The sequence below is a fragment of the Mustelus asterias genome, unplaced genomic scaffold, assembly GCF_964213995.1.
Source record: "Mustelus asterias unplaced genomic scaffold, sMusAst1.hap1.1 HAP1_SCAFFOLD_3371, whole genome shotgun sequence".
Taxonomy (NCBI): Eukaryota; Metazoa; Chordata; class Chondrichthyes; order Carcharhiniformes; family Triakidae; genus Mustelus; species Mustelus asterias.
The window spans coordinates 8075-33948 of NW_027593316.1; the positions used below are offsets into that span (position 1 = coordinate 8075).

The 25874-nt window shown below is 55.6% G+C and overlaps 1 protein-coding gene across 1 annotated transcript; it reads right to left on the reverse strand.

Moving 5' to 3' along the window:
• Window positions 1-25: 25 nt before the first annotated feature.
• LOC144490498 (E3 ubiquitin-protein ligase pellino homolog 1-like) lies at window positions 26-25245 on the reverse strand. Its single transcript, XM_078208239.1, has 7 exons — window positions 25138-25245; window positions 17800-17943; window positions 12713-12842; window positions 10453-10554; window positions 10132-10329; window positions 5758-5946; window positions 26-749 (listed from the first exon to the last, which is right to left on the reverse strand). The coding sequence occupies exons 2-7, from the start codon at window positions 17940-17942 to the stop codon at window positions 174-176; spliced, it is 1338 nt and encodes a 445-aa protein (XP_078064365.1). The 5' UTR covers window position 17943; window positions 25138-25245; the 3' UTR covers window positions 26-173.
• Between the last annotated feature and the right edge of the window lie 629 nt (window positions 25246-25874).

The following is a 25874-nucleotide window of genomic DNA, read 5'->3' on the forward strand; positions in this document are numbered from 1 at the left end:
CGGTTTCAAACATTGTCTGCCGACAGAGTATATATATCTTTTTATTATCTTTTTATTAAAAAAGAGACAAGGCTTTTGCATAAATATAATGATTGAAGAGAGAGTCGAGTGGCCGGGACTGGAACGGAAACGGGCAGCGAGGGACGGGGAGGATGCAGGGAGAGGGGGCGTATTCAGTCGAGGGGTCCCTGGTAGATGAGTTTGACGTACCCCTTGGCGCCGGTTAGCCAGGTGGCACAGAAGGGGCAGGCGGCGTGGAAGTCGTGTGTGCCGTGGGGCAGTGGGATGCGCGACCAGTATTTCACTGTCTTGGCAGAGCAGACGTGCCCGCAGGGGCAGAAGGCGTGGCTGGGGGGCCCCGCGTCCAGGTAGGAGCCGGCCTCGCAGCCCATCCACAGCGGCACGTAGGGGCCCACCTGGCGGCAGAGGGGGCACTCGCGCTCGTCCCCGGCCGCCCCCCCGCCCTCCTTCCGGCAGCCCCAGCTGTGGTAGCCGTGCACGTGCCCGCAGCTGACGTACACCCAGGGCTGCTGCTTCTCGATCACCTCGCGGTGCGCCAGGCTGGGGAACGCCAGCGTGCTGAAGCCCACCGGGCACTGCGGCCGCGCCGCGTTGGCCTCCTGTCGCAGCGCCTCCAGGTGCTTGAGGGTGGGGGCGTTCCCCAACCCCTCGGTGGTGCGCCAGAGCAGGGTGGCGCCGCACAGGTCAACCAGCGATCCGTCCTGCAGCACGTTCGACTCATTCTCCACCTTCACCGGAAACACAACGGACAGGGTACAGCACGGGGTTAGATACAGAGTGAAGCTCCCTCTACACTGTCCCCATCAAACACTCCCGGGACAGGGACAGCACGGGGTTAGATACAGAGTAAAGCTCCCTCTACACTGTCCCCATCAAACACTCCCGGGACAGGTACAGCACGGGGTTAGATACAGAGTGAAGCTCCCTCTACACTGTCCCCCATCAAACACTCCCAGGACAGGTACAGCACGGGGTTAGATACAGAGTAAAGCTCCCTCTACACTGTCCCCCCATCAAACACTCCCAGGACAGGTACAGCACGGGGTTAGATACAGAGTAAAGCTCCCTCTACACTGTCCCCCATCAAACACACCCAGGACAGGTATAGCACGGGGTTAGATACAGAGTAAAGCTCCCTCTACACTGTCCCCCATCAAACACTCCCGGGACAGGTACAGCACGGGGTTAGATACAGAGTAAAGCTCCCTCTACACTGTCCCCCCATCAAACACTCCCAGGACAGGTACAGCACGGGGTTAGATACAGAGTAAAGCTCCCTCTACACTGTCCCCCATCAAACACTCCCAGGACAGGTACAGCACGGGGTTAGATACATAGTAAAGCTCCCTCTACACTGTCCCCATCAAACACTCCCAGGACAGGTACAGCACGGGGTTAGATACAGAGTAAAGCTCCCTCTACACTGTCCCCCATCAAACACTCCCAGGACAGGAACAGCACGGGGTTAGATACAGAGTAAAGCTCCCTCTACACTGTCCCCCATCAAACACTCCCGGGACAGGTACAGCACGGGGTTAGATACAGAGTAAAGCTCCCTCTACACTGTCCCCCCATCAAACACTCCCAGGACAGGTACAGCACGGGGTTAGATACAGAGTAAAGCTCCCTCTACACTGTCCCCCATCAAACACTCCCAGGACAGGTACAGCACGGGGTTAGATACAGAGTAAAGCTCCCTCTACACTGTCCCCCATCAAACACTCCCAGGACAGGTACAGCACGGGGTTAGATACAGAGTAAAGCTCCCTCTGCACTGTCCCCCATCAAACACTCCCAGAACAGGTACAGCACGGGGTTAGATACAGAGTAAAACTCCCTCTACACTGTCCCCATCAAACACTCCCAGGACAGGTACAGCACGGGGTTAGATACAGAGTAAAGCTCCCTCTACACTGTCCCCCATCAAACACTCCCAGGACAGGTACAGCACGGGTTTAGATACAGAGTAAAGCTCCCTCTACACTGTCCCCCATCAAACACTCCCAGGACAGGTACAGCACGGGTTTAGATACAGAGTAAAGCTCCCTCTACACTGTCCCCCATCAAACACTCCCAGGACAGGTACAGCACGGGGTTAGATACAGAGTAAAGCTCCCTCTACACTGTCCCCATCAAACACCCCCAGGACAGGTACAGCACGGGGTTAGATACAGAGTAAAGCTCCCTCTACACTGTCCCCATCAAACACCCCCAGGACAGGTACAGCACGGGGTTAGATACAGAGTAAAGCTCCCTCTACACTGTCCCCATCAAACACCCCCAGGACAGGTACAGCACGGGGTTAGAGACAGAGTAAAGTTCCCTCTACACTGTCCCCCATCAAACACTCCCAGGACAGGGACAGCACGGGGTTAGATACAGAGTAAAGTTCCCTCTACACTGTCCCCCATCAAACACTCCCAGGACAGGTACAGCACGGGGTTAGATACAGAGTAAAGCTCCCTCTACACTGTCCCCATCAAACACCCCCAGGACAGGTACAGCACGGGGTTAGAGACAGAGTAAAGTTCCCTCTACACTGTCCCCCATCAAACACTCCCAGGACAGGGACAGCACGGGGTTAGATACAGAGTAAAGCTCCCTCTACACTGTCCCCCCATCAAACACTCCCAGGACAGGTACAGCACGGGGTTAGATACAGAGTAAAGCTCCCTCTACACTGTCCCCCATCAAACACTCCCAGGACAGGTACAGCACGGGTTTAGATACAGAGTAAAGCTCCCTCTACACTGTCCCCCATCAAACACTCCCAGGACAGGTACAGCACGGGTTTAGATACAGAGTAAAGCTCCCTCTACACTGTCCCCCATCAAACACTCCCAGGACAGGTACAGCACGGGGTTAGATACAGAGTAAAGCTCCCTCTACACTGTCCCCATCAAACACCCCCAGGACAGGTACAGCACGGGGTTAGATACAGAGTAAAGCTCCCTCTACACTGTCCCCATCAAACACCCCCAGGACAGGTACAGCACGGGGTTAGATACAGAGTAAAGCTCCCTCTACACTGTCCCCATCAAACACCCCCAGGACAGGTACAGCACGGGGTTAGAGACAGAGTAAAGTTCCCTCTACACTGTCCCCCATCAAACACTCCCAGGACAGGGACAGCACGGGGTTAGATACAGAGTAAAGTTCCCTCTACACTGTCCCCCATCAAACACTCCCAGGACAGGTACAGCACGGGGTTAGATACAGAGTAAAGCTCCCTCTACACTGTCCCCATCAAACACCCCCAGGACAGGTACAGCACGGGGTTAGAGACAGAGTAAAGTTCCCTCTACACTGTCCCCCATCAAACACTCCCAGGACAGGGACAGCACGGGGTTAGATACAGAGTAAAGCTCCCTCTACACTGTCCCCCCATCAAACACCCCCAGGACAGGTACAGCACGGGGTTAGATACAGAGTAAAGCTCCCTCTACACTGTCCCCCATCAAACACTCCCAGGACAGGTACAGCACGGGGTTAGATACAGAGTAAAGCTCCCTCTACACTGTCCCCATCAAACACCCCCAGGACAGGTACAGCACGGGGTTAGATACAGAGTAAAGCTCCCTCTACATTGTCCCCATCAAACACTCCCAGGACAGGTACAGCACGGGGTTAGATACAGAGTAAAGCTCCCTCTACACTGTCCCCATCAAACACCCCCAGGACAGGTACAGCACGGGGTTAGATACAGAGTAAAGCTCCCTCTACACTGTCCCCATCAAACACCCCCAGGACAGGTACAGCACGGGGTTAGAGACAGAGTAAAGTTCCCTCTACACTGTCCCCCATCAAACACTCCCAGGACAGGTACAGCACGGGGTTAGATACAGAGTAAAGCTCCCTCTACACTGTCCCCATCAAACACCCCCAGGACAGGTACAGCACGGGGTTAGAGACAGAGTAAAGTTCCCTCTACACTGTCCCCCATCAAACACTCCCAGGACAGGGACAGCACGGGGTTAGATACAGAGTAAAGCTCCCTCTACACTGTCCCCCCATCAAACACCCCCAGGACAGGTACAGCACGGGGTTAGATACAGAGTAAAGCCCCCTCTACACTGTCCCCCATCAAACACTCCCAGGACAGGTACAGCACGGGGTTAGATACAGAGTAAAGCTCCCTCTACACTGTCCCCCATCAAACACTCCCAGGACAGGTACAGCACGGGGTTAGATACAGAGTAAAGCTCCCTCTACACTGTCTCCATCAAACACTCCCAGGACAGGTACAGCACGGGGTTAGATACAGAGTAAAGCTCCCTCTACACTGTCCCCCATCAAACACTCCCAGGACAGGTACAGCACGGGGTTAGATACAGAGTAAAGCTCCCTCTACACTGTCCCCATCAAACACCCCCAGGACAGGTACAGCACGGGGTTAGATACAGAGTAAAGCTCCCTCTACATTGTCCCCATCAAACACTCCCAGGACAGGTACAGCACGGGGTTAGATACAGAGTAAAGCTCCCTCTACACTGTCCCCATCAAACACCCCCAGGACAGGTACAGCACGGGGTTAGATACAGAGTAAAGCTCCCTCTACACTGTCCCCATCAAACACCCCCAGGACAGGTACAGCACGGGGTTAGATACAGAGTAAAGCTCCCTCTACACTGTCCCCATCAAACACCCCCAGGACAGGTACAGCACGGGGTTAGAGACAGAGTAAAGTTCCCTCTACACTGTCCCCCATCAAACACTCCCAGGACAGGGACAGCACGGGGTTAGATACAGAGTAAAGTTCCCTCTACACTGTCCCCCATCAAACACTCCCAGGACAGGTACAGCACGGGGTTAGATACAGAGTAAAGCTCCCTCTACACTGTCCCCATCAAACACCCCCAGGACAGGTACAGCACGGGGTTAGAGACAGAGTAAAGTTCCCTCTACACTGTCCCCCATCAAACACTCCCAGGACAGGGACAGCACGGGGTTAGATACAGAGTAAAGCTCCCTCTACACTGTCCCCCCATCAAACACCCCCAGGACAGGTACAGCACGGGGTTAGATACAGAGTAAAGCCCCCTCTACACTGTCCCCCATCAAACACTCCCAGGACAGGTACAGCACGGGGTTAGATACAGAGTAAAGCTCCCTCTACACTGTCCCCCATCAAACACTCCCAGGACAGGTACAGCACGGGGTTAGATACAGAGTAAAGCCCCCTCTACACTGTCCCCCATCAAACACTCCCAGGACAGGTACAGCACGGGGTTAGATACAGAGTAAAGCTCCCTCTACACTGACCCCCATCAAACACTCCCAGGACAGGTACAGCACGGGGTTAGATACAGAGTAAAGCTCCCTCTACACTGTCTCCATCAAACACTCCCAGGACAGGTACAGCACGGGGTTAGATACAGAGTAAAGCTCCCTCTACACTGTCCCCCATCAAACACTCCCAGGACAGGTACAGCACGGGGTTAGATACAGAGTAAAGCTCCCTCTACACTGTCCCCATCAAACACCCCCAGGACAGGTACAGCACGGGGTTAGATACAGAGTAAAGCTCCCTCTACACTGTCCCCATCAAACACTCCCAGGACAGGTACAGCACGGGGTTAGATACAGAGTAAAGCTCCCTCTACACTGTCCCCCATCACACACTCCCAGGACAGGTACAGCACGGGGTTCGATACAGAGTAAAGCTCCCTCTACACTGTCCCCATCAAACACCCCCAGGACAGGTACAGCACGGGGTTAGATACAGAGTGCACATACCAGCTTCCCTCTCTGCTGGGCCGACCTGGTTTCCCGCAGGGCGTAGACGTTGCCGCAGACGGAGATCTCGCGCCAGACGCCCGGGGGGGATTCGTCCGAGAAACCGTGCGCCGGGTGCATCACCAGAACCCCGTTTGTGGTGAGTCCGTCCATTAGACCATCCGGTGTCCGCCACTTTGCCGCTCGCTCCTAGACAGGGGGGACACAGAGAGGGGGTGAGAACACAGACTGGGGTAAACACAGAGAGGGGGAGGGTGAGGGGGCACAGACTGGGGTAAACACAGAGAGAGGGAGGGTGAGGGGGCACAGACTGGGGTAAACACAGAGAGAGGGAGGGGGCACAGACTGGGGTAAACACGGAGGGGGCACAGACTGGGGTAAACACAGAGAGAGGGAGGGTGAGGGGGCACAGACTGGGGTAAATACAGAGAGGGGGAGGGGGCACAGACTGGGGTAAACACAGAGAGGGGGAGGGGGCACAGACTGGGGTAAATACAGAGAGAGGGAGGGGGCACAAAACTGGGGTAAATACAGAGAGGGAGAGGGGGCACAGACTGGGGTAAATACAGAGAGAGGGAGGGGGCACAGACTGGGGTAAATACAGAGAGAGGGAGGGGGCACAGACTGGGGTAAATACAGAGAGAGGGAGGGGGCACAGACTGGGGTAAATACAGAGAGAGGGAGAGGGAGAGGGGGCACAGACTGGGTTAATATAGAGAGAGGGAGGGGGCACAGACTGGGGTAAATACAGAGAGAGGGAGGGGGCACAGACTGGGGTAAATACAGAGAGAGGGAGGGGGCACAGACTGGGGTAAATACAGAGAGAGGGAGAGGGGGAGGGGGCACAGACTGGGGTAAATACAGAGAGAGGGAGAGGGGGAGGGGGCACAGACTGGGGTAAATACAGAGAGAGGGAGGGGGCACAGACTGGGGTAAATACAGAGAGGGAGGGGGCACAGACTGGGGTAAATACAGAGAGGGGGAGGGGGCACAGACTGGGGTAAATACAGAGAGGGAGGGGGCACAGACTGGGGTAAATACAGAGAGAGGGAGGGGGCACAGACTGGGGTAAATACAGAGAGGGAGGGGGCACAGACTGGGGTAAATACAGAGAGGGAGGGGGCACAGACTGGGGTAAATACAGAGAGGGGGAGGGGGCACAGACTGGGGTAAATACAGAGAGGGGGAGGGGGCACAGACTGGGGTAAATACAGAGAGAGGGAGGGGGCACAGACTGGGGTAAATACAGAGAGGGGGAGGGGGCACAGACTGGGGTAAATACAGAGAGGGGGAGGGGGCACAGACTGGGGCAAATACGGAAAGAGATGGGGTTCAGAACACAGATGGGATGAATGTAATAAAAATTTCCATTCAAACACACACACAACGATATGAATTTAACGAGCTTCGTCTCCCCGCTATCTTTCCCATACACCTGAATTCTGGGATACCTTAATCCCTGGGGGCTCGGAGATTTCCCCACAGCCTGAACACCGCTGTCAATATCCTGAGTGTTCCAGTCACCTCCATCCCCTGTGGTGTTAATGTGTGAGTCACTGGATTGATTTCCCGCACACACTCCCCTCCCATTCACAATATGGCAGCATCGAGGTCAGGGTACCTGACTGATGCTTCCCAGTGTCAGTCGGAATATTTCGACTTCGGATAAACAGGAGGCCATTCGACCCCTCAGACCCTGTGCCGTCATTGTGGATGAGATAAGATTCCCACTCATCGTTCTAGACTCCAATGGGGGTTCCAGGACCCCAAGCTGCCCAAACCTTTCCCTGTGAGACAAACCCCCCCCCCTCCCCCCAGGAATCAGCCCAGTGAACCTTCTCTGAATGGACTCCAATGTGAGTCTATCCCTCCCCCAATAAAGAGACTCAAACTGCGCACAGTGCTCCAGATGTGGTCTCCCGCACAGCTGGAGCAAGACTTCCTGACTTCTACATTCCGTTCCCCTGGCGATAAACAATGTTCCATTTGTCTTCCTAATCACTGGCTGTCGCTGCAGACGAACCTTTCCTGATTCATGTCCCGGGATGCCCAGATCCCTCTGTACCTCAGAGTTCCCCAATCTCTCTCTATTCCAATCAGCCACTGCTTTGCTATTCTTGCTGCCAGAATGGACACATTCCCCCCGCGTTATACTCCATCTGACAAATTATTGCCCGCTCACTCAACCTGTCCATGTCCTTTGCAAACTCCTTACGTCCACTTCACAACTTACTGTCCCACCCAGCTTTGTGTCAACGGCAAATTTTGGTGACCAGACATTCTGTACCTTCAGTACAAGTCACTTAAGTGGATTATGAACAGTTGAGGTCCCAGCGCTGATCCCTGTGGCGGTCCACTGGTTCCACCCCACCAACCCAAAAATTACCCATTTATGCCTACTCTCTGCTCCCCATTAGGTAACCAATCCCCCCTCCATGCTAACATGTTATTCCCTGCACCATGTGGAGTGCTGAGGGAGCGCCGCACTGTGGGAGGGTCAGTGCTGAGGGAGCGCCGCACTGTGGGAGGGTCAGTGCTGAGGGAGCGCCGCACTGTGGGAGGGTCAGTGCTGAGGGAGCGCCGCACTGTGGGAGGGTCAGTGCTGAGGGAGCGCCGCACTGTGGGAGGGTCAGTGCTGAGGGAGCGCCGCACTGTGGGAGGGTCAGTGCTGAGGGAGCGCCGCACTGTGGGAGGGTCAGTGCTGAGGGAGCGCCGCACTGTGGGAGGGTCAGTGCTGAGGGAGCGCCGCACTGTGGGAGGGTCAGTGCTGAGGGAGCGCCGCACTGTGGGAGGGTCAGTGCGGAGGGAGCGCCGCACTGTGGGAGGGTCAGTGCTGAGGGAGCACCGCACTGTGGGAGGGTCAGTGCTGAGGGAGCGCCGCACTGTGGGAGGGTCAGTGCTGAGGGAGCACCGCACTGTGGGAGGGTCAGTGCTGAGGGAGCGCCGCACTGTGGGAGGGTCAGTGCTGAGGGAGCGCCGCACTGTGGGAGGGTCAGTGCTGAGGGGGTGCTGCACTGTCGGGGAGGTGCTGTCTTTCAGGATGAGACATTAAACCGAGGCTCCGTCTGCCCACTGGGGTGTGTGTAAAAGATCCGCTATTGGAAGCAGAGCTGAGCGTGCGTGGGGGGTGCGTGGGGGAGGAATCTCCCCGGTGTCCTGGGGCCTATATTTCTCCCTCAAACCAACATCACTAAAAACAGCTGATCTGGGTGATGATCAGATTGCTGTGTGTGGGATCTTGCTGTGTGTAAATTGGCTGCTGCCTTTCCCACATTACAACAGTGAGCAGACTTCAAAAAAAACCTCCTTCATTGTGTGTGACACACTTTGGGACGTCCCGAGGGAGGGAGAGGAGCGGGAGAGATGGGGGACGTGGTCTGTGATTCCATTTGGGACGAAGGAGGGATAGGAACGGAAAAGATGGGGGACGGGGTCAGTGTTTCACTTTGGGACGTCCCGAGGGAGGGACAGGAGAGGGAGAGATGGTGAGTGGGATTGATGTTTCATTTTTGAATGTCCGGGGGGCTGGAGAGATGGGAGTTGGGGCTGGAGAGATGGGGGCGCAGAGGGTGGTCTGCTTTTCTCTTTGGGACACCCTGAGGGAGGGATAGGAGCGGGAGAGATGAGGAGCGGGGTCTGTGTTTCACTTTGGGACATCCCGAGGGAGGGATAGGAGCGGGAGAGATGGGGGACGTGGTCTGTGATTCCATTTGGGACGAAGGAGGGATAGGAACGGAAAAGATGGGGGACGGGGTCAGTGTTTCACTTTGGGACGTCCCGAGGGAGGGACAGGAGAGGGAGAAATGGTGAGTGGGATTGATGTTTCATTTTTGAATGTCCGGGGGGCTGGAGAGATGGGAGTTGGGGCTGGAGAGATGGGGGCGCGGAGGGTGGTCTGCTTTTCTCTTTGGGACACCCTGAGGGAGGGATAGGAGCGGGAGAGATGAGGAGCGGGGTCTGTGTTTCGCTTTGGGACATCCCGAGGGAGGGATAGGAGCGGGAGAGATGGGGGACGTGGTCTGTGATTCCATTTGGGACGAAGGAGGGATAGGAACGGAAAAGATGGGGGACGGGGTCAGTGTTTCACTTTGGGACGTCCCGAGGGAGGGACAGGAGAGGGAGAGATGGTGAGTGGGATTGATGTTTCATTTTTGAATGTCCGGGGGGCTGGAGAGATGGGAGTTGGGGCTGGAGAGATGGGGGCGCGGAGGGTGGTCTGCTTTTCTCTTTGGGACACCCTGAGGGAGGGATAGGAGCGGGAGAGATGAGGAGCGGGGTCTGTGTTTCACTTTGGGACATCCCGAGGGAGGGATAGGAGCGGGAGAGATGGGGGATGAGACCGGAGAGAGAAAGAACGCGGCGGCTCCCACTTACCCCGAGGAAGATGTTCTTGGAGGAGTCAAAGCCGGCAGCGTAGATGCGGGCGATGTAGGGTGGGCTACGCTCACAGCTGATGCGACAGGCGAACCTGGAGATGGTGCTCTGAATGGATTGCGTCTCACTGCTCAGCTGGCTGTTCGGGGCTGTGTCCGTCACCACAAAATCAATCAGGGTCTCGGTAGAGCGGCCAATCTGGAAACAATAGCGGGGGGGACAAAAGGAATTGGAGGTTCAGCTCGGTGAGGCGGGGGGGGAGGAACGGGAGGGACTCCCGGCATCTGAACCCACCCTGCCCGCGCTCCGTGCCCTCGTTACCTGGAACATGTCGGTGTTGCTGTCGTGGCTATATTCCACAATGACGGACTGACTCCGCGACAGGGTATAAGACACACTGTGCTGTCCCAAGTTTGCCAGAGCCTGAAATCAGAATCCAGTGTTAGCCCCACATCACCGAGGGAATCATGTTCACCCTGCAGATTCCCCGACGCGCGCAATGACATGCCTTTGTAGTTTCGGAAGGGTCTCCAGATTCCAGACTCCCATAACTCACCGCGGCTATACAGAGGGAGCACCTCACTGTTCGGAGGGTAATTGCTGACGGAGTGCCGTGCTGTCGCAGGGTCAGTGCTGAGGGAGCGCAACTGTGGGAGGGTCGGTGCTGAGGGAGCGCCGCACTGTGGGAGGGTCGGTGCTGAGGGAGCGCCGCACTGTGGGAGGGTCGGTGCTGAGGGAGCGCCGCACTGTGGGAGGGTCAGTGCTGAGGGAGCGCCGCACTGTGGGAGGGTCAGTGCTGAGGGAGCGCCGCACTGTGGGAGGGTCAGTGCTGAGGGAGCGCCGCACTGTGGGAGGGTCGGTGCTGAGGGAGCGCCGCACTGTGGGAGGGTCGGTGCTGAGGGAGCGCCGCACTGTGGGAGGGTCGGTGCTGAGGGAGCGCCGCACTGTGGGAGGGTCGGTGCTGAGGGAGCGCCGCACTGTGGGAGGGTCGGTGCTGAGGGAGCGCCGCACTGTGGGAGGGTCGGTGCTGAGGGAGCGCCGCACTGTGGGAGGGTCGGTGCTGAGGGAGCGCGCACTGTGGGAGGGTCGGTGCTGAGGGAGCGCCGCACTGTGGGAGGGTAGGTGCTGAGGGAGCGCTGCACTGTGGGAGGGTCGGTGCTGAGGGAGCGCCGCACTGTGGGAGGGTCAGTGCTGAGGGAGCGCCGCACTGTGGGAGGGTCGGTGCTGAGGGAGCGCCGCACTGTGGGTCAGTGCTGAGGGAGCGCCGCACTGTGGGAGGGTCAGTGCTGAGGGAGCGCCGCACTGTGGGAGGGTCAGTGCTGAGGGAGCGCCGCACTGTGGGAGGGTCGGTGCTGAGGGAGCGCCACACTGTGGGAGGGTCGGTGCTGAGGGAACGCCACACTGTGGGAGGGTCGGTGCTGAGGGAGCGCCGCACTGTGGGAGGGTCGGTGCTGAGGGAGCGCCGCACTGTGTGAGGGTCGGTGCTGAGGGAGCGCCGCACTGTGGGAGGGTCGGTGCTGAGGGAGCGCCGCACTGTGTGAGGGTCGGTGCTGAGGGAGCGCCGCACTGTGGGAGGGTCGGTGCTGAGGGAGCGCCGCACTGTGGGAGGGTCGGTGCTGAGGGAGCGCCGCACTGTGGGAGGGTCGGTGCTGAGGGAGGTGCCGCACTGTGGGAGGGTCGGTGCTGAGGGAGCGCCGCACTCTGGGTGGGTCGGTGCTGAGGGAGCGCCGCACTGTGGGAGGGTCGGTGCTGAGGGAGCGCCGCACTGTGGGAGGGTCGGTGCTGAGGGAGCGCCGCACTGTGGGAGGGTCGGTGCTGAGGGAGCGCCGCACTGTGGGAGGGTCGGTGCTGAGGGAGCGCCGCACTGTGGGAGGGTAGGTGCTGAGGGAGCGCCGCACTGTGGGAGGGTCGGTGCTGAGGGAGCGCCGCACTGTGGGAGGGTCGGTGCTGAGGGAGCGCCGCACTGTGGGAGGGTCGGTGCTGAGGGAGGTGCCGCACTGTGGGAGGGTCGGTGCTGAGGGAGCGCCGCACTGTGGGAGGGTCGGTGCTGAGGGAGCGCCGCACTGTGGGAGGGTCGGTGCTGAGGGAGCGCCGCACTGTGGGAGGGTCGGTGCTGAGGGAGCGCCGCACTGTGGGAGGGTCGGTGCTGAGGGAGCGCCGCACTGTGGGAGGGTAGGTGCTGAGGGAGCGCCGCACTGTGGGAGGGTCGGTGCTGAGGGAGCGCCGCACTGTGGGAGGGTCGGTGCTGAGGGAGCGCCGCACTGTGGGAGGGTCGGTGCTGAGGGAGCGCCGCACTGTGGGAGGGTCGGTGCTGAGGGAGCGCCGCACTGTGGGAGGGTCGGTGCTGAGGGAGCGCCGCACTGTGCGAGGGTCGGTGCTGAGGGAGCGCCGCACTGTGGGAGGGTCAGTGCTGAGGGAGCGCCGCACTGTCGGGGGGTCAGTGCTGAGGGAGCGCCGCACTGTGGGAGGGTCAGTGCTGAGGGAGCCCCGCACTGTGGGAGGGTCAGTGCTGAGGGAGCGCCGCACTGGGAGGTGGGCTGAGAGGGGATAGGAAATGCTTTGAGTCCCAGACGGACGGTACCTTTGAGGCCAGCGGCGTGGATGTGATGTGGATGACATCAGGTTTGACGCCATTGGCACTCGGTCTCTTGTACAGAGCCAATCGGCTCCTGCGTCTCCCTCTGTCGCCATTTGCCAGTGATCCGTTGTAACTGGTATAAGAGAGAAGGGATCAGTTAGTGCGGGGAGAGAGTGACTGAGCTCCCCCCAAAGCAGCAGCCAGTAATCACAAACCGGGTTTTGAGAGGGTCGATGGAGAGAAGATGATTCCACTGGTGTGGGGCAGAGACCAGAACGAGGGGGCCGTCAATACAAGATAGAGACTGATAGATCCAATCGGGAACTCCGGAGAAACGTCTTTACCCAGAGAGCGGAGAGAATGTGGGACTCGCTCCCACGGGGGAGTGGGGGGGAATGTGGGACTCGCTCCCACGGGGAGTGGGGGAGAATGTGGGACTCGCTCCCACAGGGAGTGGGGGGGGAATGTGGGACTCGCTCCCACGGGGAGTGGGGGAGAATGTGGGACTCGCTCCCACGGGGAGTGGGGGAGAATGTGGGACTCGCTCCCACGGGGAGTGGGGGAGAATGTGGGACTCGCTCCCACGGGGGGAGTGGGGGAGAATGTGGGACTCGCTCCCACGGGGGGAGTGGGGAGAATGTGGGACTCGCTCCCACGGGGGGAGTGGGGGAGAATGTGGGACTCGCTCCCACAGGGAGTGGGGGAGAATGTGGGACTCGCTCCCACGGGGGGAGTGGGGGAGAATGTGGGACTCGCTCCCACAGGGAGTGGGGGAGAATGTGGGACTCGCTCCCACGGGGGGAGTGGGGGAGAATGTGGGACTCGCTCCCACAGGGAGTGGGGGAGAATGTGGGACTCGCTCCCACGGGGAGAGTGGGGGAGAATGTGGGACTCGCTCCCACGGGGGAGTGGGGGAGAATGTGGGACTCGCTCCCACAGGGAGTGGGGGAGAATGTGGGACTCACTCCCACGGGGAGAGGGGGAGAATGTGGGACTCGCTCCCATGGGGGGAGTGGGGGAGAATGTGGGACTCGCCCCCACGGGGGGAGTAGGGGAGAATGTGGGACTCGCTCCCACAGGGGGAGTAGGGGGAGAATGTGGGGCTCACTCCCATGGGGAGTAGGGGGAGAATGTGGGACTCGCTCCTGCAAGCGAACTCTTCCTCCAGCCTGTTACACAGGAACAGGAGGAGGCCATTCAGCCCCTCGAACCTACTCTGCCAGTATCATGGATGCTCCGACATTCCTTACTCTCCTTCCCATTCCCTGTAACCCTCGATTCCCTTCCTGATCTAAAATCTATCCATCTCAACCTGAAATAGACACAAGGACTCTTCCCACCACAGCTCTTTGTGACAAGGAGTTTGAAAGACACTCAACCCTGAGAAGAAACTCCTCCTTTCTCAGTCTTGAACCGGCACCCCCTTTATACTGAGACAATGCCCTCTTGTCCTCGACTCTACCCCTGAGGGGAAAAATCCTCCCAGCAATTACTCTGCCAAACCCCTTAAGAATCCTACACCTTCCAATAAGACCCCCTCGTATTCTTCTAAATTCTAATGAGTTGGGTCGCAACCTATTTCCTCTTTGCTTCATCAATCTCTCAATCCCGGGAATCATCCGAGTGAACCTTCTCGGAACTGCCTCCAATCAAATACATTTGATTTGATTTATCATTGTCACTTGTATTCGCATAGAGTGAAAAGTCTTGTTTCTATCCGAGACTGCGGATAGTTGGGAACCTGTCTCGGGGGCAGGGAATTCATATGGTGTTCGTGGAAGTGGAAATGACTAGGGTTGGGAAGCATTTTCCGATCGGGGCCATTGTGATCTCCTGGACTCGTTTCGATCGCCTCAGGGGGTCGGAGAGGAATTTCCCAGATTTTTTTTTTTCCCCATATTGGCCCTGAGGTTTTTCACTCTGGGTTTTCGCCTCTCCCTGGAGATCACATGGTCTGGAATGGGGGGGTGGGGGTGAGTTAATAGGTTGTAATGAACAAAGCATCGTAGCTGTGAGGGACAGCTCGGTGGATAGGATATTGGTATGTAGATAGGCTGGAAAATTGGGCGGGGATCCTGGATTCAGGATTCAATCCTGGACCGGGGAGCGGCGCGGGCTTGGAGGGCCGAACGGCCTGTTCCTGTGCTGTATTGTTCTTTGTTCTTTGTTTGTTCTTTGTTCTTGCACGCTATTCAGACAAAGCATACCGTTCATAGAGAAGGAAAGGAGAGAGTGCAGAATGTAGTGTTACAGTCACAGCTAGGGTGTAGAGAAAGATTAACTTAATGCGAGGTAGGTCCATTCAAAAGTCTGACAGCAGCAGGGAAGAAGCTGTTCTTGAGTCGGTCGGTACGTGACCTCAGACTTTTGTATCTTTTTCCCGACGGAAGAAGGTGGAAGAGAGAATGTCCGGGGGTGCGTGGGGTCCTTGATTATGCTGGCTGCTTTTCCCCGAGGCAGCGGGAAGTGTAGACAGAGTCAATGGATGGGAGGCTGGTTTGCGTGATGGATTGGGCGACATTCACGACCTTTTGTAGTTCCTTGCGGTCCTGGGCAGAGCAATAATACCTTTCTCTAAATAAAGGGACCAGAACTGCACTGAGTGCTCCAGATGTGATATCACCAGTACCTTGTCCAGTTGCAGCAAGACTTCCCCACTCTCAAACAATGACGAGACAGAGTACAGGAATGAGATAGAGAATCTGGTGAACTGATGCGGCAACAATAATCTCTCCCTCAATGTCAACAAAACGAAGGAGATTGTCATCGACTTCAGGAAGCGTAAAGGAGAACATGCCCCTGTCTACATCAACGGGGATGAAGTAGAAACAACAACATAAGAACTAGGATCAGGAGTCGGCCATCTGGCCCCTCGAGCCTGCTCCGCCATTCAATAAGATCATGGCTGATCTTTTCGTGGACTCAGCTCCACTTACCCGCCCGCTCACCATAACCCTTAATTCCTTTAACTGTTCAAAAATCTATCTATCCTTGCCTTAAAAACATTCAATGAGGTAGCCTCAACTGCTTCACTGGGCGGGGAATTCCACACATTCACAACCCTTTGTGTGAAGAAGTTCCTCCTCAACTCAGTCCTAAATCTGCTTCCCCTTATTTTGAGGCTATGCCCCCGAGTTCTAGTTTCACCCGCCAGTGGAAACAACTTCCCTGCTTCTATCTTATCTATTCCCTTCATAATCTTATATGTTTCTACAAGATCTCCCCTCATTCTTCTGAATTCCAATGAGTATAGCCCCAGTCTACTCAGTCTCTCCTCATAAACCAACCCTCTCGACTCTGGAATCAACTTAGTGAATCTCCTCTGCACCCCCTCCAGTGCCAGTATATCCTTTCTCAAGTAAGGAGACCAAAACTGTACACAGTACTCCAGGTGTGGCCTCACCAGCACCTTATACAGCTGCAACATAACCTCGCTGTTTTTAAACTCCATCCCTCTCGCAATGAAGGACAAAATTCCATTTGCCTTCTTAATTCCCTGCTGCGCCTGCAAACCAACTCCTTGAGATTCCTGCACAAGGACACCCAGGTCCCTCTGCACAGCAGCATGCTGCAATTTTTTAACCATTTAAATAATAGTCCATTTTGCTGTTATTCCTCCCAAAATGGATGACCTCACATTTACCAACATTGTACTCCATCTGCCAGACCCTCGCCCACTCACTTAGATTATCTATATCCCTTTGCAGACTTTCAGCGTCCTCTGCACACTTTGCTCTTCCACCCATCTTAGTGTCATCTGTGAATTTTGACACACTGCACTTGGTCCCCAACTCCAAATCATCTGTGTAAATCGTAAACAATTGTGGTCCCAACACTGATCCCTGAGGCACACCATTAGTCACTGATTAAAAGCTTCAGGTTTTGAGGTGTCCAGATCACCAACAACCTGTCCTGGTCCCCCCATGCCGACACTATAGTTAAGAAAGCCCCACCAACACCTCTACTTTCTCAGAAGACTAAGGAAATTTGGCATGTCAGCTACGACTCTCACCAACTTTTACAGATGCACCATAGAAAGCATCCTTTCTGGTTGTATCACAGCTTGGTATGGGGCTCCTGCTCTGCCCAAGACCGCAAGGAACTACAAAAGGTCGTGAATGTAGCCCAATCCATCACGCAAACCAGCCTCCCATCCATTGACTCTGTCTACACTTCCCGCTGCCTCGGGGAAAAGCAGCCGGCATAATTAAGGATCCCACGCACTCCGGACATTCTCTCTTCCACCTTCTTCCGTCGGGAAAAAGATACAAAAGTATGAGGTCACGTACCAACCGACTCAAGAACAGCTTCTTCCCTGCTGCTGTCAGACTTTTCAATGGACTTACCTTATCATAGAATCCCTACAGTGCAGAAGGAGGCCATTTGGCCCATCGAGTCTGCACTGACAACAATCCCACCCAGGCCCTATTCCCATGACTCCTCATATTTACCCTGCTAATCCCCCTGACACAAAGGGGCAATTTAGCATGGCCAACCCACCTAACCCGCACATCTGTGGAGTGTGGGAGGAAACCGGAGCACCCGGAGGAAACCCACGCAGACACGGGGAGAACGTGCAGACTCCACACAGACAGTGACCCGAGCCGGGAATCGAACCCGGGTCCCTGGCGCTGTGAGGCAGCAGTGCTAGCCACCGTGCCACCCGTATATTAAGTTGATCTTTCTCTACACCCTAGCTATGACTGCAACACGAAATTCTGCACCCTCTCCTTTCCTTCTCCCTTCTGTACTCTATGAATGGTATGCTTTGTCTGTATAGCGCGCAAGAAACAATAGTTTTCACTGTAGACTAATACATGTGACAATAATAAATCAAATCAAAACCTACCTCGCATTAAGTTGATCTTTCTCTACACCCTAGCTATGACTGTAACACTACATTCTGCACTCTCTCCTTTCCTTCTCTATGAACGGTATGCTTTGTCTGTGTAGCGCGCAAGAAACAATACTTTTCACTGTATCCCAATACATGTGACAATAATAAATCAAACGCTCCAATCCTCTGGGCAATAAGGGCCATTTCTCCATGAGGGGTGAAGCCAGAACCTTCAACAATCGGATGATCTTACCCTAACACAATGAATTCTCCATATTTGATGATATCCTTGTCGATGGAGTGCTCGGTGCCGGTGGGGACGATCGGAAGCTCCGAGGGTCTCTGCAGATCCAATGCCTTGGGTGTGACTGCCTCACTGCATCCTTCTAACACCATTCTAGCAACAGAAAACAGAGTTAAACACCTTGTGTTCCTCCCTCCGACAATGCATCATCATGAACACACCCACTTACTGACACCGGGGCCCCCCTCCACATTCCGCCAGGAATTATTACTCATCAGTGTTTGCAACAATTACGGAAACAACTCTATTATCGCAACTGACAGGAATTCTCCCAGGACAGGTACAGCATGGGGTTAGATACAGAGTAAAGCTCCCTCTACACTGTCCCCCATCAAACGCTCCCAGGACAGGTACAGCACGGGGTTAGATACAGAGTAAAGCTCCCTCTACACTGTCCCCCATCAAACGCTCCCAGGACAGGTTCAGCATGGGGTTAGATACAGAGTAAAGCTCCCTCTACACTGTCCCCCATCAAACACTCCCAGGACAGGTACAGCACGGGGTTAGATACAGAGTAAAGCTCCCTCTACACTGTCCCCATCAAACACTCCCAGGACAGGGACAGCACGGGGTTAGATACAGAGTAAAGCTCCCTCTACACTGTCCCCATCAAACACTCCCAGGACTGGTACAGCACGGGGTTAGATACAGAGTAAAGCTCCCTCTACACTGTCCCCATCAAGCACTCCCAGGACAGGTACAGCACAGGGTTAGATACAGAGTAAAGCTCCCTCTACACTGTCCCCCATCAAACACTCCCAGGACAGGTACAGCACGGGGTTAGATACAGAGTAAAGCTCCCTCTACACTGTCCCCCATCAAACACTCCCAGGACAGGTACAGCACGGGGTTAGATACAGAGTAAAGCTCCCTCTACACTGTCCCCATCAAACACTCCCAGGACAGGTACAGCACGGGGTTAGATACAGAGTAAAGCTCCCTCTACACTGTCCCCATCAAGCACTCCCAGGACAGGTACAGCACGGGGTTAGATACAGAGTAAAGCTCCCTCTACACTGTCCCCCATCAAACACTCCCAGGACAGGTACAGCACGGGGTTAGATACAGAGTAAAGCTCCCTCTACACTGTCCCCATCAAACACTCCCAGGACAGGTACAGCACGGGGTTAGATACAGAGTAAAGCTCCCTCTACACTGTCCCCATCAAACACTCCCAGGACAGGTACAGCACGGGGTTAGATACAGAGTAAAGCTCCCTCTACACTGTCCCCCATCAAACACTCCCAGGACAGGTACAGCACGGGGTTGGACAGGGAGTGGAGCTCCCTGCCCTGGGAGTGGTGTTTCTGGCTGGGCAGTGTGTCTGTGCTGTGGTGGTGCAGTGGGAGGGATGCTTGTCTCGGACTGGGATCAGTCTGCCCCGGGTGATAAATGGCGGGGCTGGATGGTGAAGGCACTGAGGTCAAAGCCGTCTGTCTCCTGGAAGGAGACCTGGAGGAGGAAGTGCAGCCCGCTCCCTGACTGGGAGCCGTGCCCAGTGTATATCGATCACAGTGTGCAGTAGAACAGGGACAATATTCACCCCACTCTGACTCAAATTACACCCATCAGTGCAGAGCTCACATCTCAGACACCGACTGCAACAGAATTGTGCCACATACTGTGGGTTTTAAACACTGCATCAGAGGGCGATACAGAATCTGTCTCTCTCTCTCCCTCCGTCTCTGACTCTTTCTCCCTCTCCGTCTCTTGCTCTCTCCTCTGTCTCTCTCTCTCTCACTCCCTCTGTCTCTATCTGTGTCCATCTCACCCTCTCTCTTCCTCTCCCTTTTTGTCCATCTCTCTCTCTCCCCTGTCCCTCTCTCCCTCCGTCTCTCTCTCCCCCCCACCCTCTCTGTCTCTCTCTTTCTGTCTTGTTCTCTCCCTCTATCTGTCTCTCTCTCTCTCTGTTTCTCTCTGGATCACTGGGTTCTAAGGGAGCGCCGTACTGTGGGAGGGTCAGTGCTGAGGGAGCACCGCAGTGTGGGAGGGTCAGTGCTGAGGGGAGCGCCGCACTGTGGGAGGGTCAGTGCTGAGGGAGCGCCGCACTGTGGGAGGGTCAGTGCTGAGGGAGCGCCGCACTGTGGGAGGGTCAGTGCTGAGGGAGCGCCGCACTGTGGGAGGGTCAGTGCTGAGGGAGCGCCGCACTGTGGGAGGGTCAGTGCTGAGGGAGCGCCGCACTGTGGGAGGGTCAGTGCTGAGGGAGCGCCGCACTGTGGGAGGGTCAGTGCTGAGGGAGCGCCGCACTGTGGGAGGGTCAGTGCTGAGGGAGCGCCGCACTGTGGGAGGGTCAGTGCTGAGGGAGCGCCGCACTGTGGGAGGGTCAGTGCTGAGGGAGCGCCGCACTGTGGGAGGGTCAGTGCTGGGGGAGCACCGCACTGTGGGAGGGTCAGTGCTGAGGGAGCGCCGCACTGTGGGAGGGTCAGTGCTGAGGGAGCGCCGCACTGTGGGAGGGTCAGTGCTGAGGGAGCGCCGCACTGTGGGAGGGTCAGTGCTGAGGGGGCGCCGCACTGCGGGAGGGTCAGTGCTGAGGGAGCGCCGCACTGTGGGAGGGTCAGTGCTGAGGGAGCGCCGCACTGTGGGAGGGTCAGTGCTGAGGGGGCGCCGCACTGTGGGAGAGTCAGTGCTGAGGGAGCGCCGCACTGTGGGAGGGTCAGTGCTGAGGGAGCGCCGCACTGTGGGAGGGTCAGTGCTGAGGGAGCGCCGCACTGTGGGAGGGTCAGTGCTGAGGGAGCGCCGCACTGTGGGAGGGTCAGTGCTGAGGGAGCGCCGCACTGTGGGAGGGTCAGTGCTGAGGGAGCGCCGCACTGTGGGAGGGTCAGTGCTGAGGGAGCGCCGCACTGTGGGAGGGTCAGTGCATCCACACACTGTTAGTGAGGGAGTTCCAGGATTTTTGACCCAGTGAGAGTGAAGAAACGGCTGATATATTTCCAACACAGGGTTGCAATCCTCACCTCCCCCATTCAGTGCCCCTCCTAAGAGAGAGTGGGCGGTCGGTGAGTGTGCTTTCCGATCATCCCCCAGAGTGAGTCACACTCCAGCGCACTCCCCCAGCTCTCTATCAGAATCTGGGCACCTCCATATATTTCCCTGGATCCACATTTAACATCCTCCTCCCTATCAAACATACATCGTGATCCAAAACACACCTCATATCTTCTGCCCTGGGAGATTAAATCACTCTCCAGCACATAACGCGACCATTCGGCCCATCTTGCTACTGTTTCTATCCCATTCAAGCCCCTTCTACATCTCCCCCCATCACCATCTCCTTCTATTCCTCTCTCCCTTTATACAGCTTCACCCCCCCCTTTAAACATGGCAACACTATTCACCTCAAGCACTCCCCATGGGAGCGAGTCCCACATTCTCCCCCACTCCCCCCCCGTGGGAGCGAGTCCCACATTCTCCCCAACTCCTCCCCCGTGGGAGCGAGTCCCACATTCTCCCCCACTCCTCCCCCGTGGGAGCGAGTCACACATTCTCCCCCACTCCCCCCCCGTGGGAGCGAGTCCCACATTCTCCCCAACTCCCCCCCGTGGGAGCGAGTCCCACATTCTCCCCCACTCCCCCCCCGTGGGAGCGAGTCCCACATTCTCCCCAACTCCCCCCGTGGGAGCGAGTTCCACATTCTGTCCCACTCCCCCCCGTGGGAGGGAGTCCCACATTCTCCCCAACTCTCCCCCGTGGGAGGGAGTCCCACATTCTCCCCAACTCCCCTCCGTGGGAGGGAGTCCCACATTAGTAGAGATAGTCAGTAACACAGGGTGCTGGGGGAGAGGGGTTACTGAGTGACAGTGTGAGGGAGCTGGATTAACATCAGTACAGATACAGTCAGTAACACAGGGTGCTGGGGGAGAGGGGTTACTGAGTGACAGTGTGAGGGAGCTGGATTAACATCAGTATAGATACAGTCAGTAACACAGGGTGCTGGGGGAGACAGAGGTTACTGAGTGACAGTGACAGGGAGCTGGATTAAAATCAGTAGAGATACAGTCAGTAACACAGGGTGCTGGGGGAGAGGGGTTACTGAGTGACAGTGACAGGGAGCTGGATTAAAATCAGTAGAGATACAGTCAGTAACACAGGGTGCTGGGGGAGAGGGGTTACTGAGTGACAGTGTGAGGGAGCTGGATTAACATCAGTACAGATACAGTCAGTAACACAGGGTGCTGGGGGAGAGGGGTTACTGAGTGACAGTGTGAGGGAACTGGATTAACATCAGTACAGATACAGTCAGTAACACAGGGTGCTGGGGGGAGAGGGGGTACTGAGTGACAGTGTGAGGGAGCTGGATTAACATCAGTAGAGATACAGTCAGTAACACAGCGTGCTGGGGGGAGAGGGGGTACTGAGTGACAGTGTGAGGGAGCTGGATTAACATCAGTAGAGATACAGTCAGTAACACAGGGTGCTGGGGGGAGAAGGGTTACTGAGTGACAGTGTGAGGGAACTGGATTAACATCAGTACAGATACAGTCAGTAACACAGGGTGCTGGGGGGAGAGGGGTTACTGAGTGACAGTGTGAGGGAGCTGGATTAACATCAGTATAGATACAGTCAGTAACACAGGGTGCTGAGAGGAGAGGGGTTACTGAGTGACAGTGTGAGGGAGCTGGATTAACATCAGTATAGATACAGTCAGTAACACAGGGTGCTGGGGGAGAGGGGTTACTGAGTGACAGTGTGAGGGAGCTGGATTAACATCAGTACAGATACAGTCAGTAACACAGGGTGCTGAGGGGTAGAGGGGTTACTGAGTGACAGTGTGAGGGAGCTGGATTAACATCAGTACAGATACTGTCAGTAACACAGGGTGCTGGGGGAGAGGGGTTACTGAGTGACAGTGTGAGGGAGCTGGATTAACATCAGTACAGATACAGTCAGTAACACAGTGTGCTGGGGGGAGAGGGGTTACTGAGTGACAGTGTGAGGGAGCTGGATTAACATCAGTAGAGATACAGTCAGTAACACAGGGTGCTGGGGGAGAGGGGTTACTGAGTGACAGTGTGAGGGAGCTGGATTAACATCAGTACAGATACAGTCAGTAACACAGGGCGCTGGGGGAGAGGGGTTACTGAGTGACAGTGTGAGGGAGCTGGATTAACATCAGTACAGATACAGTCAGTAACACAGGGTGCTGAGGGGTAGAGGGGTTACTGAGTGACAGTGACAGGGAGCTGGATTAACATCAGTACAGATACAGTCAGTAACACAGGGTGCTGGGGGGAGTGGGGTTACTGAGTGACAGTGTGAGGGAGCTGGATTAACATCAGTAGAGATACAGTCAGTAACACAGGGCGCTGGGGGAGAGGGGTTACTGAGTGACAGTGTGAGGGAACTGGATTAACATCAGTAGAGATACAGTCAGTAACACAGGGCGCTGGGGGGAGAGGGGTTACTGAGTGACAGTGTGAGGGAGCTGGATTAACATCAGTACAGATACAGTCAGTAACACAGGGTGCTGGGGGGAGAGGGGTTACTGAGTGACAGTGTGAGGGAGCTGGATTAACATCAGTACAGATACAGTCAGTAACACAGGGTGCTGGGGGGAGAGGGGTTACTGAGTGACAGTGTGAGGGAGCTGGATTAACATCAGTAGAGATACAGTCAGTAACACAGGGTGCTGGGGGGAGAGGGGTTACTGAGTGAGGGATCTGGATTAACATCAGTACAGATACAGTCAGTAACACAGGGTGCTGGGGGAGAGAGGGGTTACTGAGCGACAGTGTGAGGGAGCTGGATTAACATCAGTAGAGATACAGTCAGTAACACAGGGTGCTGGGGGAGAGGGGTTACTGAGTGACAGTGTGAGGGAGCTGGATTAACATCAGTACAGATATGGTCAGTAACACAGGGTGCTGGGGGAGAGGGGTGTCTGAGTGACAGAGTGAGGGAGCTGGATTAACATCAGTAGAGATACAGTCAGTAACACAGGGTGCTGGGGGAGAGGGGTTACTGAGTGACAGTGTGAGGGAGCTGGATTAACATCAGTAGAGATACAGTCAGTAACACAGGGTGCTGGGGGAGAGGGGTTACTGAGTGACAGTGTGAGGGAGCTGGATTAACATCAGTACAGATACAGTCAGTAACACAGGGTGCTGGGGGAGAGGGGTGTCTGAGTGACAGAGTGAGGGAGCTGGATTAACATCAGTAGAGATACAGTCAGTAACACAGGGTGCTGGGGGAGAGGGGTTACTGAGTGACAGTGTGAGGGAGCTGGATTAACATCAGTACAGATACAGTCAGTAACACAGGGTGCTGGGGGAGAGGGGTTACTGAGTGACAGTGTGAGGGAGCTGGATTAACATCAGTACAGATACAGTCAGTAACACAGGGTGCTGGGGGAGAGGGGTGTCTGAGTGACAGAGTGAGGGAGCTGGATTAACATCAGTAGAGATACAGTCAGTAACACAGGGTGCTGGGGGAGAGGGGTTACTGAGTGACAGTGTGAGGGAGCTGGATTAACATCAGTACAGATACAGTCAGTAACACAGGGTGCTGGGGGTGAGGGGTTACTGAGTGACAGTGTGAGGGAGCTGGATTAACATCAGTAGAGATACAGTCAGTAACACAGGGTGCTGGGGGAGAGGGGTTACTGAGTGACAGTGTGAGGGAGCTGGATTAACATCAGTAGAGATACAGTCAGTAACACAGGGTGCTGGGGGTGAGGGGTGACTGAGTGACAGTGTGAGGGAGCTGGATTAACATCAGTAGAGATACAGTCAGTAACACAGGGTGCTGGGGGGAGAGGGGTTACTGAGTGACAGTGTGAGGGAGCTGGATTAACATCAGTAGAGATACAGTCAGTAACACAGGGTGCTGGGGGTGAGGGGTTACTGAGTGACAGTGTGAGGGAGCTGGATTAACATCAGTACAGATACCGTCAGTAACACAGGGTGCTGGGGGGAGAGGGGTTACTGAGTGACAGTGTGAGGGAGCTGGATTAACATCAGTACAGATACAGTCAGTAACACAGGGTGCTGGGGGTGAGGGGGTACTGAGTGACAGTGTGAAGGAGCTGGATTAACATCAGTACAGACACAGTCAGTAACACAGGGCGCTGGGGGGAGAGGGGTTACCGAGTGAGGGATCTGGATTAACATCACGGTGCTGGGGGGAGAGGGGTTACTAAGTGACAGGAACACATCCTTCTGGTAGTGTGGCGACCAGAACTGTACACTATATTCCAAGTGCGGCCTAACTAAACTTTTATACGGCTGTAACATAACTTGCCAACTTTTATACTCGATGCCCTGGCTGATGAAGGCAAGCTAACCCCCTCACCTCCGGTATGCCGTATGTCTTCTTAACCACTTGTGTTGCCACTTTCAGGGAACTGTGGACCTGTATGCCCAGATCCCTCTGTAAATTAATGGGTTCTGCCATTTGCTGCATACTCCTCTCCTGTATTCAACCTTCCAAAATGCATTGCCTCGCATATGTCCGGATTAAACTCCATCTGCCATCTCTCCGCCCAAGTCTCCAGTCTCCTGTCGTAACCTCTGACAATCCTTGGCACTGTCACAAACTCCACCAATCTTCGTGTCATCCGCAAACTTACTCATCAGACCCAGCGCGCGCCACATTTTCCTCCCGATCATTTCTCTAGACCACACACAACAGAGGTCCCAGCGCTGACCCCGGCGGAACACCACTGAGCTACAGATCTCCATTCTGAAAAACACCATTCCGCCTCTACCCTCTGTCTCCTATAACCAAGCCAGTTCTGTATCCATCTCGCCACTCCCCCCAGCGCCCTGTATTACGGACTGTATCTCTACTGATGTTAATCCAGCTCCCTCGCCCGCATCCCCACGTGATTTCATCTTCGGTGTATCAGTCCGCCATGGGGAACCTTGTCAAAGGCCTTGCTGAAGTCCATATAGACAGCATCCACCGCCCGATCCTCATCAATCATTCTTGTCACACACAAACACACACATACACACTCTCACAGACACAGTTTTAAAGCTTATTTATTAGTGTCACAAGTAAGGCTTACATTAAGGAAGGAATAATAG